This window comes from Thalassophryne amazonica, chromosome 1 (assembly GCF_902500255.1).
Source record: "Thalassophryne amazonica chromosome 1, fThaAma1.1, whole genome shotgun sequence".
Lineage (NCBI taxonomy): Eukaryota > Metazoa > Chordata > Actinopteri > Batrachoidiformes > Batrachoididae > Thalassophryne > Thalassophryne amazonica.
This window is the reverse complement of record NC_047103.1, coordinates 161,193,173-161,206,253: the sequence shown is the minus strand read 5'-3', so window position 1 is coordinate 161,206,253 and position 13,081 is coordinate 161,193,173. Positions and strand designations below refer to the sequence as shown.

General features: G+C 41.2%; 1 protein-coding gene across 1 annotated transcript in view; it reads left to right on the top strand.

The window, feature by feature from the left end:
• The first annotated feature begins 2,254 nt into the window (after positions 1–2,254).
• The window catches only part of atp7b (ATPase copper transporting beta), a 70,875-nt gene continuing 60,048 nt past the window's right edge, over positions 2,255–13,081 (top strand). The window contains exon 1 of the mRNA XM_034177982.1: positions 2,255–2,528. Coding sequence (XP_034033873.1) covers positions 2,373–2,528 — 156 coding nt within the window. The 5' untranslated portion in view covers positions 2,255–2,372. The remainder of the gene's footprint in view (positions 2,529–13,081) is intronic.

Genomic DNA, 13,081 nt, shown 5'->3' with positions numbered 1-13,081 from the left:
CTGCTTTTTGCAGATGATGTGGTTCTGTTGGCTTCATCAGGCTGTGACCTCCAGTGCACACTGAGCAGGTTTGAAGCACAGTATGAAGCACCTGGGATGAGAATCGGCACCTCCAAATCTGAGACCAGGGTTCTCTGTTGGAAAACTGATTGTTCCCTCTGGGTCAAGAGAGAGTTACTGCCCCAAGTGGAGGAGTTTAGTATCTGTCTTGTTCACTAGTGAGGGTAAGTTGGAGTGTGAGATCGATAGATGAATTGGGGCAGCGTGTGATGTTTTACGGACACTACCAGACCATCGTGGTGAAGAAGGAGCTGAGCCAGAAGAGGAGACACTCAATTTGTCTGTCGATTTATGTTCCTATCCTCGCCTATATGAATTTTGGGTAATGACTGGAAAATCACAGATCCAACCATCAGAAATGAGATTCCTCCGTTGAGTATCTTGGCTTACACACTCCTGGACAGGGTGAGAAGCTCGACTATCCGGGAGGGACTCGGAGTAGAGCTGTTGCTGCTTTACATTGAAAGAAGCCAGCTGAGTTGGTTTGAACACCTGGTGAGGATGCCTCCTGGTCATCTCCAAAGTGAAGTCTTCCAAGCACATCCAACCAGGAAAAGGCTCTGGGGAAGACCCAGGATGTGCTGGAGAAATTTAATTTCCCAGCTGGCTTGGGAATGCCTTGGGATTCCCCTGAGTTACAGGACTTGGCCAAGGTTAGGGAAGCGTAGTGCAGCAGATAAATGAATATTTACTGAGGGATCCTTCAAATGGTGATGCAAGCACCAAATTTGGCACACATACTCCTTAGATGTTACTCTTTTAAAAAAGCCGGGTACCCATGTGAACTTTAAATAAGCGGCCAAGAAGGGGTCAATTGAAGTATTACACAGGGGTCAAAATTTAAAAATGCTCCAATCATATTGAAACGTATTCCATATTATTTGTCTGATCATAAAGATTCCAAAAACATATAGTTTGGACTATCTGTGAATGAATGTTCTGGAGTTATGGGGTAAAAACAGCAAGAACAGTGACAAAGGTCAATTTCAATTTGTACAGGGATCAAAAGTTAAAGTTGCTCCAATTTTGGTAAAAAGTGATGCAAATTATTAGTTGGGTGAATACGGTTTTAAAAAGGAATAGTTTGCATCATGTATCATGCTTAGTTATCATGTTACAGGGTAGCATATGTCACATGTCATAGAATCCAGTGGATGCTGATATTGTTTAACCTTTACTTTGCAAACCAAGCACGCAACACAGTCAAAACTATTCCATTTATTATTCCTATTAGCTCAACCAGTAATTTGCACCACTTTTTACCAAAACTGGAGCAACTTTAACTTTTGACCCCTGTACAAACTGAAATTGATCTTTCTCAGTGTTCTTGCTGTTTTTACCCCATAACTCCAGACCATTCATTCACAGATAGTCCAAACTATACCTTTTTGGAATCTTTATGATCAGACAAATAATATGGAATACCTTTCAATTTGATTGGAGCATTTTTAAATTTTGACCCCTGTGTAATACTTCAATTGACTCCTTGGCCGCCTACTGAAAGTTCACGTGGGTACCTGGAATTTTTAAAAGTAATTTCTAAGGAGTATGTGTGCCAAATTTGGTGCTTGCATCACCATTTGAAGCATTTTTTTTTCAGTTGTCCACTGCACTATAGGAAGAGGTGCTTACTTGTGCTGCGGCCACAGCAACCTGGGCCGGATAAGTGGCTGAAGATGAATGCACTCTGTCACGGTATAAACGTACTCTGAGTTGATGAGCTTCATTTATCACTGTTTAGAATGGAAACGTGCATTTATTGCAGTTTAACTCCCCATAATTGGATTTAACATTTAGTAGCCAATGGGGAAAAAATGCTACAGAAGAAACAAGAACTTTTTATCCCTACGCAATACAAAATAAAACTTGTATTGTTTGATCGAGTTAAAGTTGCACCACCACCCTCACACCTTATCGTTTCTCCGCCCACGTGGCTCGTTTCAATACATTTTGGGAGTTTTGTTCGTTCCACTGTGCTTTATTGCGCATTTGCGTACTTCTGGCATCTGTGCAGAAAGTCACGTGACTGAAGTGAACGAATAAAAACTTATCAAGTGATAACGGAGCCCAAGATGCAGCGGTTAATAGACTGCACACAAGAGCTTTAACTTTTCCTTGATGCAAAAAAAAAAACGGGATTCTACCCCAAAATAATTGAGAATAAGTCCGCGTGGGTCAAAGATAGACCATTTTCACTTGTGGCGCGTGAGGTGCGGGCGCGCGCCCAGCGGTAGTGCCGCAGCGGACTTTTGCCCTCCGACTTTCTGACGGACGACAGGGGGAAAAAAGTGGCGGCAAGGAGCAACTGGAACATGTTCTCATCGAAGTCTCCGGGAACTCCGTCCAAGTCTGCGTCCAGGTGGCCGAGTGACGCTTCACGGGAACAGATTTGTATGGTGGAGTGTAAACCGGACTGTGACGTGCAGTGCGCGAGCGCCAGCCGCAAACACTGTGCGGCTCCGTTAAAGGTAGGCTTCACGCCAGAGCCTAATCAATACTCTGATAAGACTTTCAAAACCAAATACCTTAATCAAAGCAGCGACCGGAGTTTTTGTAAACGCACTATTGCTTCATACAGGCTTAAGATTTTTGTTAAGACAGGCAGAAATTAACAAAACATTACAGTTTCCGACTTTAAAACTCACTTTTATCATTTGAGCAGATTAATTGGAGCTTCTTGGGCGCTGTTTGGTTTTAAGAGGCAGCGCTTACTGGCGAGGTGTAATAGGGGAGACCGGTACAGTAGTAACTAAGGGGCCATACTAAAATACGCAGTGGGGACTGATAATCACGAAATGGGGGTAAAATGTGATGAAATGGAGCAGCGTGAACCAGATTGACTTCAAATAATTACTTTTATTTAATTGTTTAGCTTTTTTGTGTAAGATACGCTCAGTAGAGGTGGGCGGGTCGATCCTAATATCGATACCAGCGCTGGTATTGATATTGAACAGTCCTCGTGTAAAAAGATCGATACTCAAGCTTTTTTTTCTCTCCCGTACGCACTGACTGCTGCGCACGCAGATTCATCAAAGTCTACTCTCTGTAAGAGCAGCGCTGCGCTGTCACACAACACGGAGCAGCGCACCCTTGTATTGTGGTTTGTCAGCCCTCTTGTTTTAAGTTGTTGAGTGATATATTTTTTTTTTTTTTAAACAAAAATGTTGATTGTGATAATAAAGTATTTTGTTGTCACGTACAATGTTTGGCAAAATTCTATCCTATGTCTTTTGGATCCTTTGGATCTATGAAGCTTAAATATGCAAAAGTATCGGTATCAGTGTCGATATCGGTGATACTGAGCCTGTATTTACTTGGTATTGGATCAATACCAAAATTCCCGGTATCACCCACCTTTAGCGCTCAGTACATGTAGTAGGGGCAGGTGCACCATCTGGCGTTCGAGAGATGAAACTTCAATCAGTGGGTCAGTCTGCTCCATTTCCTTAAGTTTTACCCCCATTTCATCCCATTTAGCTAAAAAATAAATAAAAGTACTTAATTGAATCATATTTGGAGTCAGTCTGCTCCATTTCGCTACGTTTAACCCCCATTTCGTTATTATATCCCCGTTTTGCTTAAAAATAATTAAATAAAAGTAATTAATTGAATCATATTTGGAGTCAGTCTGGGTCTGTCTGCTCCATTTCGTTACGTTTTACCCCCGTTTCGTTATCAGTCCCCATTTTGCGCCATTTCGCTTAAAAATCATTAAATAATAGTAATTAATTGAATCATATTTAATAGAAACTGTTATTGAACCATTCACTTACATTTGTAATCTGTCTCTGTCAACAGGAATTTTCCCAGATGAAATGAAAATTGCCAAGGTAGTCCCATTATATAAAAATGGAGACAAACATAACGTTTCAAATTACAGGCCAGTGTCATTGCTTCCACAGATTTCTAAAATTATGGAAAAGGTTTTTGTGACAAGGTTGGATAAATTTATTGAGAAACATCATATTTTAAATAATGCTCAGTATGGATTTAGAATAAAACATTCGACAGCTATGGCAATTATGGAATTAACAGAGAAAATATCAACAGCAATAGATAATAAGGATTATATGGTAAGTGTTTTTATTGACTTGAAAAAAGCTTTTGATGTTATCGATCATTCAAGATTGCTTCACAAGTTACAACAATACGGAATAAGAGGGATTGCACATCAGTGGGTAAAAAGCTACTTAGAAAATAGAAAACAGTTTGTTCAGATAAATAATACTAATTCAGAATTGTGTAATATTATGTGTGGAATACCACAAGGGTCGGTACTTGGACCCAAACTGTTTATTTTGTATATCAATGATTTTGTGAATATATCTAATGTACTTGGTAGCATTTTATTTGCTGATGATACAACATTATTTTACTCTGGATCAGATATACAGGAAGTAGCACAAGTGATAAATACAGAGTTGGAAAAAGTGAAATATTGGTTTGATATAAACAGATTGTCACTTAATCTTAATAAAACAAATTTCATATTGTTTAATGACAGCGTTAAAAAAAATGATGTGTCATTAAAAATAGATGGAATGGACATTCAAAGGGTAAAAGAAACGAAATTTTTAGGAGTATGATTGATGAAGATTTTACATGGAAGTCACACATAAATTACATAAAAGGAAAGATAGCGAAAGCCATTGCTGTTTTGCATAAAGTTAAATATTAATTAAAAAGTTATGGATTATTAACATTGTGCAATTCATTGATTGTTCCATATTTGACTTATTGTGTAGAAATCTGGGGATCAACATGTACAACTTATACACAACCTTTATTTATTTTGCAGAAAAGAGCTTTAAAAGTGACTGGCAACAGTCGATTTAGAGATCCATCTAATCCATTGTTCATTAAGTATAGGGTACTTAAATTTCATGATTTAGTTGATTTGAAATTACTACAAATAATGTACCAAGCAAATAACAATACCTTACCAATAAACATTCAAAATCTGTTTGAAAAAAACAGTAAGTAGTTATAATTTGAAGGGCATAGAAGTCTTTAAAAACCAAGATTCAGAACCAAGATAAAGGAACAGAGTATTGCAGTGAATGGTGTAAAATTATGGAACAACCTCAACAAAGAAATCAAAGAATCAAGGTCGCATAAATTATTTTAAAAACGTATTAAACTTGATGTATTTTGTAAGTATGAAACTATGAAATAAGTCAGTGGGCTGTGACAAAGCCAAAAATGTAATCTGTTAATAATGTTTAGAATGTTTGAAGTTTAAAATGTAATCTGTTAGGGATGTAGTCTTTTAAATAATGGTTAAAATTAGGAAAGAAGTCGGTGGCATGTGACATAGTCATAGAAATGCAATGATGTTGATTGATGATGCTTTGCAAGATTGTATTGTAAAAAAAAGGGGCAGAATATGTAAGACTTGTTCTTCCAAACTGCTCCTTTTCATTCAATGGTTTGTAATGTTTTGTTAATTTTGCTTTTCTGTTTTTCTTTTAAATGAATGAAATAAATCCTCAATTTAAAAAAATCATATTTAATTATATTTGGAGTCAGTCTGGGTCCGTCTGCTCCATTTCGTTATGTTTTACCCCTGTTTTTTTATTATCAGTCCCCATTTTGTTTAAAAATAATTAAATAAAAGAAATTAATTGAATCATATTTGATCATATTTGGAGTCAGTCTGGGTCCGTCTGCTCGATTTCGTTACGTTTTACCCCCATTTTGTTATTATCAGTCCCCATTTTGCGCCATTTCGCTTAAAAATTATTAAATAATAGTAATTAATTGAATCATATTTAATTATATTTGGAGTCAGTCTGGGTCCGTCTGCTCCATTTCGTTATGTTTTACCCGTTTTTGTTATTATCAGTCCCCATTTAGTTTAAAAATAATTAAATAAAAGTAATTAATTTAATCATATTTAATCATATTTGGAGTCAGTCTGGGTCTGTCTGCTCCATTTCGTTACGTTTTACCCCCGTTTCGTTATTATCAGTCCCCATTTTGCGCCATTTCACTTAAAAATTATTAAATAAAAGTAATTAATTTAATCATATTTAATCATATTTGGAGTCAGTCTGGGTCTGTCTGCTTCATTTAGTTACGTTTTACCCCCGTTTCGTTATTATCAGTCCCCATTTTGTTTAAAAATAATTAAATAAAAGTAATAAATTGAATCATATTTAATCATATTTGGAGTCAGTGTGAGTCCGTCTGCTCCGTTTCGTTACTTCTTATCCTCATTTTGTGATTATTAGGCTCCATTTCATACACTCAACAAAAATATAAACGCAACACTTTTTGTTTTGCTCCCATTTTGTATGAGATGAACTCAAAGATCTAAAACTTTTTCCACATACACAATATCTCCATTTCCCTCAAATACTGTTCACAAACCAGTCTAAATCTGTGATAGTGAGCACTTCTCCTTTGCTGAGATAATCCATCCCACCTCACAGGTGTGCCATATCAAGATGCTGATTAGACACCATGATTAGTGCACAGGTGTGCCTTAGACTGTCCACAATAAAAGGCCACTCTGAAAGGTGCAGTTTTGTTTTATTGGGGGGGGATACCAGTCAGTATCTGGTGTGACCACCATTTGCCTCATGCAGTGCAACACATCTCCTTCGCGTAGAGTTGATCAGGTTGTCAATTGTGGCCTGTGGAATGTTGGTCCACTCCTCTTCAATGGCTGTGCGAAGTTGCTGGATATTGGCAGGAACTGGTACACGCTGTCGTATACGCCGGTCCAGAGAATCCCAAACATGCTCAATGGGTGACATGTCCGGTGAGTATGCCGGCCATGCAAGAACTGGGACATTTTCAGCTTCCAAGAATTGTATACAGATCCTTGTAACATGGGGCCGTGCATTATCCTGCTGCAACATGAGGTGATGTTCTTGGATGTATGGCACAACAATGGGCCTCAGGATCTCGTCACGGTATCTCTCTGCATTCAAAATGCCATCAATAAAATGCACCTGTGTTCTTCATCCATAATAGACGCCTGCTCATACCATAACCCCACCGCCACCATGGGCCACTCGATCCACAACATTGACATCAGAAAACCGCTCACCCACACAATGCCACACACGCTGTCTGCCATCTGCCCTGAACAGTGTGAACCGGGATTCATCCGTGAAGAGAACACCTCTCCAGCGTGCCAAACGCCAGCGAATGTGAGCATTTACCCACTCAAGTCGGTTGCGACGACGAACTGGAGTCAGGTCGAGACCCCGATGAGGACAACGAGCATGCAGATGAGCTTCCCTGAGACGGTTTCTGACAGTTTGTGCACAAAGTCTTTGGTTATGCAAACCGATTGTTTCAGCTTCTGTCCGAGTGGCTGGTCTCATGACGATCTTGGATGTGAACATGCTGGATGTGGAGGTCCTGGGCTGGTGTGGTTACACGTGGTCTGCGGTTGTGAGGCTGGTTGGATGTACTGCCAGATTCTCTGAAACGCCTTTGGAGACGGCTTATGGTAGAGAAATGAACATTCAATACACGAGCAGCAGCTCTGGTTGACATTCCTGCTGTCAGCATGCCAATTGCACGCTCCCTCAAATCTTGCGACATCTGTGGCATTGTGCTGTGTGATAAAACTGCACCTTTCAGAGTGGCCTTTTATTGTGGGCAGTCTAAGGCACACCTGTGCACTAATCATGGTGTCTAATCAGCATCTTGATATGGCACACCTGTGAGGTGGGATGGATTATCTCAGCAAAGGAGAAGTGCTCACTATCACGGATTTAGACTGGTTTGTGAACAATATTTGAGGGAAATGGTGATATTGTGTATGTGGAAAAAGTTTTAGATCTTTGAGTTCATCTCATACAAAATGGGAACAAAACCAAAAGTGTTGCGTTTATATTTTTGTTGAGTGTATTTTAGTATAGCCGGTAACGAAGCAGCAACCAACAATTCTCAAGGGAGTCATCCGGGCATTTAACCTGCAGGGGCAGGTTTTCTTGGTGAAAACATCGCTGAACAAATACATGTAATTTGGTCACTTTTCAAATGGGTAAGACTCATCAATAAGGTCAGTTAAATGTAAAATGGTTCATTTCAGGTGAGCTTGGTGTATAAATCTGATTGTTCTGTCACCTGGCCGTTATAAGCAAGTTAGAGACAATAAAAACAGGCTGATTTCAATAAAACAGCATACAGACCGAGCGTGTTTTCACCGAGCGGCCAGTCACGGAAGCACAAATTCTCGCCTTCAGATTGGCCAGTTTGCCGAAGTGATGTAGCACCGACCTTGAAAATTAAGTCAAAGTAAGTCACTTACATGCAGCAAGCTCTCAAGCAGCCAAATATAAAACCACCACTGAGGAAGTACAGGTGGGGGGGTGTCATATTTTTTTAATACTTGGAGACAAGCCACTTTTTATGAAAACCACCACTCTGTCCCCCCAAAATATGTTTTAATAGCACCCCAAACTAAGGTTAGCCTTTTAGCTTGTTAGTTCAGTAACCCTGAGATAGGGGCGTGTGTTAGGGCTTTATTCGCCCCCCCACCCCCACCCATGTCACGCACAGTCTTACCTATGCTTTACCACTGTACCCATTTATGGTCTGGCTGTAACGGCGACGCACAGAGTAGCACTTTTTTTCGCCGTCAAAATGGCTGTTCCAGATCTCTTCAGAAAACCTGTCAGTGATGTCATGAAGGGTGTGTCCAGTAGCCTATATATATTTTGTAGCACCATGGAAGATGTGCAGTTTCGGTGTAGGCAGTATACAACGGCAATAAAGGCTTAATTGAAATGAATTGATATACACTTTATGCTCACTTCCCACTGACACCCATGTAAACTTTAGACCACAAATGAAGATGAATGTGTTTACAACCTGTTCATGACATCTGTGGGGCCGCGTGCGTGCATGTGTGTGTGTGTGTGTGTGTGTGTGTGTGTGTGTGTGTGTGTGTGTGTGTGTGTGTGTGTGTGTGTGTGTGTGTGTGTGTGGGTTAGGGGAAGGGGTGGTTATATAAATCGTCAGTTTAACTATATTAAGCCATGGAGTTATGAATAATTAGGTCAAAGAGTGACCACTAATTTTGGGAGACAGATTGAATACACCACACAGACAAGATATTTAATGTTCAAACTGATAAACTTTATTGTTTTTGTGCAGATATTTGCTCATTTTGAAATGGATGCCTGCAACATGTTTCAAAAAAGTTGGGACAGTGGCAACAAAAGACTGGGAAAGTTGATGAATTCTCAAACAACAACTGTTTGGAACATTTCACAGGTGAACAAGTTAATTGGAAACAGGTGAGTGTCATGATTGGGTATAAAAGGAGCATTCCCAAAAGGCTCAGCTGTTCACAAGTAAAGATGGGGCGAGGATCACCACTTTGTGAACAACTTCATGAAAAAAAATAGTCCAACAGTTTAAGAGCAATGTCTTTCAACATTCAACTGCAAGAAATCTAGGGATTCCATCATCTACAGTCCATAATATAATCAGAAGATTCAGAGACTCTGGAGAATTTTCCACATGTAATCAGCAAGGCCGAAAACCAGCATTGAATGCCCGTGACCTTCGATCCCTCAGGCGGCACTGCATTAAAAACCAGCATCATTGTGTAAAGAATCTTACAGTGTGGGCTCAGGAACACTTCAGAAAAGGATTGCCAGTTAGCACAGTTTGTCGCTACATCTACACGTGCAAGTTAAAACTCTACCATGCAAAGCGAAAGCCATACATCAACAACATCCAGAAACGCCACCGCCTTCTCTGGGCCTGAGCTTATTTGAAATGGACAGACGCAAAGTGGAAAGGTGTGCTGTGGTCTGATGAGTCCACATCTCAAATAGTCTCAAATTGACGTCGTGTCCTCCGGACAAAAGAGGAAGACTACCATCCAGATTGTTACCAGCGCAAAGTTCAAAAGCCAGCATCTGTGATGGTATGGGGGTGTGTTAGTGCCCATGGCATGGGCAACTGTGATGGCACCATCAATGCTGAAGGGTACATCCAGGTTTTGGAGCAACACATGCTGCCATCCAAGCAACGTCGTTTTCAGGGACGTCCCTGCATATTTCAGCAAGACAATGCCAAGCCATATTCTACACTTGTTACAACAGCGTGGCTTCATAGTAAAAGAGTGCAGGTACTAAACTGGCCTGCCTACAGTCCAGACCTGTCGCCCATTGAAAATGTGTGGCGCATTATGAAGCGCGTAATATGACAACAGAGACCCGGAACTGTTGAACAACTGAAGTTGTACCTCAAGCAAGAATAGGAAAGAATTCCACCTACAAAGCTTCAACAATTAGTGTCCTCAGTTCCCAAACACTTATTGAGTGTTGTTAGAAGGAAAGGTGATGTAACACAGTGGTAAACATGCCACTGTCCCAGCTTTTTTGAAACGTGTTGCAGGCATCCATTTCAAAATGAGCAAATACAAGGTCAGTTAGAAAAGTATCCGACCTTTTTATTTTTTTCAAAAACCTGATGGATTTGAATCACGTGTGCTTGCATGAGCCAACCTTGAACCTTCGTGCGCATGCGTGAATTTTTTCACGCCTGTCGATTGCGTCATTTCCTGGTAAGCAGCCTTTGTGTGAGGTGTGTGTCGTGTGCTCTGCGTTTTTTCATTCCAAGCAAAAAGACGGAACTGCATCAAATTTTGCCAGAAACTGGGTGACAGCCAGGTGGAAACCATTCGGATTATTCAGACGGCTTTCGGTGACGATCCCATGGGCATCACACAGATTAAGGAGCGGTACAACCAGTTTAAAGACAGCCGCACAACGGTGGAGAGTGAGCCGGGCTCCGGGCGGCCATCAACATGCTGAAATGACCAGATCATTTCCAAAGTGAACGCTGTGGTGATGCGGGACCGTCGTGTGACTATCCGAGAAATTGCGGAAGAGGTGGACATCAGCACTTTTTTGGCACATTCCACTGTGACAGAAGATTTGGCCATGAAAAGAGCTGCAGCCAAATTCATGCCGATGGCTTCGGCACGAAGCTGCTGACGGAGCAAAAGCGCCACGTGTTGAAGTCTCACAGGACATGCTGGACTCCAAAAAATGATGCCCACCTCTTCCACCATTCGGAAGATTCAGACGGCTTTCGGTGGCTTTTCAGTCGTGTGACTATAGCGCCGGTCACAACCCACCGTGCGTTTTTTTTTTCGCTGTACGTTTTCTGCGGATGCCACGGCCACTACGTTTTTGTGAAAACGTACGGAGGTAGTAGCAAGAGGAGGGAGGGAGTACATTCAACGCACGTCTCTAGGAGTGTAACGATAAAGAGAGTTGACAATAAAGCAGTGTGTGTGTTGGGGGGGTCGGCTTTTCTTTTTTATGAGCGGACCGGAGCGGCAGGTGTTTTTCAGCATCGGCAATGCATGAGCACGTCCAGCCTGCAGCGGTCAGTTGTACTAGTGTTTACTTGCCTCGAAAAGTTACAGCTAGTTATCAGACTGAAGTTGTGGAGTGTCTGTGTTGCTGACGTTTGGAAATAAAGTCCAAGTTCAAGTGAGAAGCTGCGTCGTTCATGCAAGTCTGTCGGCCTCCATAGTATGTGGTGAGTGCCATAATCCGTACTGCCTATGTACAGATTTGGTTAATTCAATAGTAATTGAACGAAAATGTGCTGCTTTGAATCCGTACTGAGGCAGTACTCACAACGTGCGTCATCTGTACTGCTGGTGAATCCGCAGCCATACCGCAGCGAAAGTTCTGCATGCACTAAAACCTTTACGACGTGTCTGCGTGTGTATGCATGCTCCTAAATTCGTACTGAGGCAGTACTTACGATGTACGGATCTCCAAATTTAGCTCACGTTTTTGCAAGTAGACTGCACGCACGTGCAAGTACGGCGGGTTGTGACCACGGCTTAACCGAGAAATTGTGGAAGAGGTGAGCATGTCACAACATGTCCTGTGAGGCTTCAACACGAAGGCGCTTTTGCTCCGTCAGCAGCTTCATGCGAAGCCATCGGCATGTATTTCGCTACAGCTCTTTTCATGGCCAAATCTTCTGTCACAGTGGAATGTGCCAAAAAAGTGCTGATGTCCACCTCTTCCGCAATTTCTCGGATAGTCACACGACGGTCCGCATCACCAAAGCGTTCACTTTGGAAATGATCTGGTCATTTCAGCATGTTGATGGCCGCCCGGAGTACTGCTCGCTCTCCACCGTTGTGCGGCCGTCTTTAAACCAGTTGTACCGCTCCTTAATCTGTGTGATGCCTATAGGATTGTCACTGAAAGCCGTCTGAATAATCTGGATGGTTTCCACCTGGCTGTCGCCCAGTTTCTGGCAAAATCTGATGCAGTCGCGCTGCTCCAGTTGTTTCGTCTTTTTCCTTGGAATGAAAAAACGCAAGCGCACGACACACACCTCACACAAAGGCTGCTTACCAGGAAATGACGCAATCGACAGGCGTGAAAAAAATTCACGCATGCGCACGAAGGTTCAAGGTTGGCTCATGCAAGCACACGTGATTCAAATCCATCAGGTTTTTGGAAAAAATAAAAAGGTCGGATACTTTTCTAACAGACCTCGTATTTGTACGAAAACAATGAAGTTTATCGGTTTGAACATTAAATATCTTGTCTTCGTGGTGTATTCAATTGAATATAGGTTGAAGAGGATTTGCACATCATTGTATTCTGTTTTTATTTACATTTTACACAACGTTGCAACTTCATTGGAATTGGGGTTGTATGAAGTTTGCATTTTCTTTCAGGCTATGTGGGTTTTTTTTATTTTTATTAATGTGTCCTGACAGGTTTGTATGAGTCTCGGTTCCTGACTCTATTCGTGGCCGCATCAAATAAATCATCAAACGAATATTAATATGACAAAGAATGTGATGTACATGTTTACTTTGTCATTTTGACAGTCTGTTTTTACATATACGTACAGTCCAGATGTTTGATTTTCCAGAGAAATGTTTGTGTTCACATGCGGCACTGCGGCCTGTTTTATTGGGCCCCTGCTGCACTTTGAACATTTGAACAGCACTCCCAAAGACAACATATCATTGTTGATACTGTGATGCAAAGAGGCA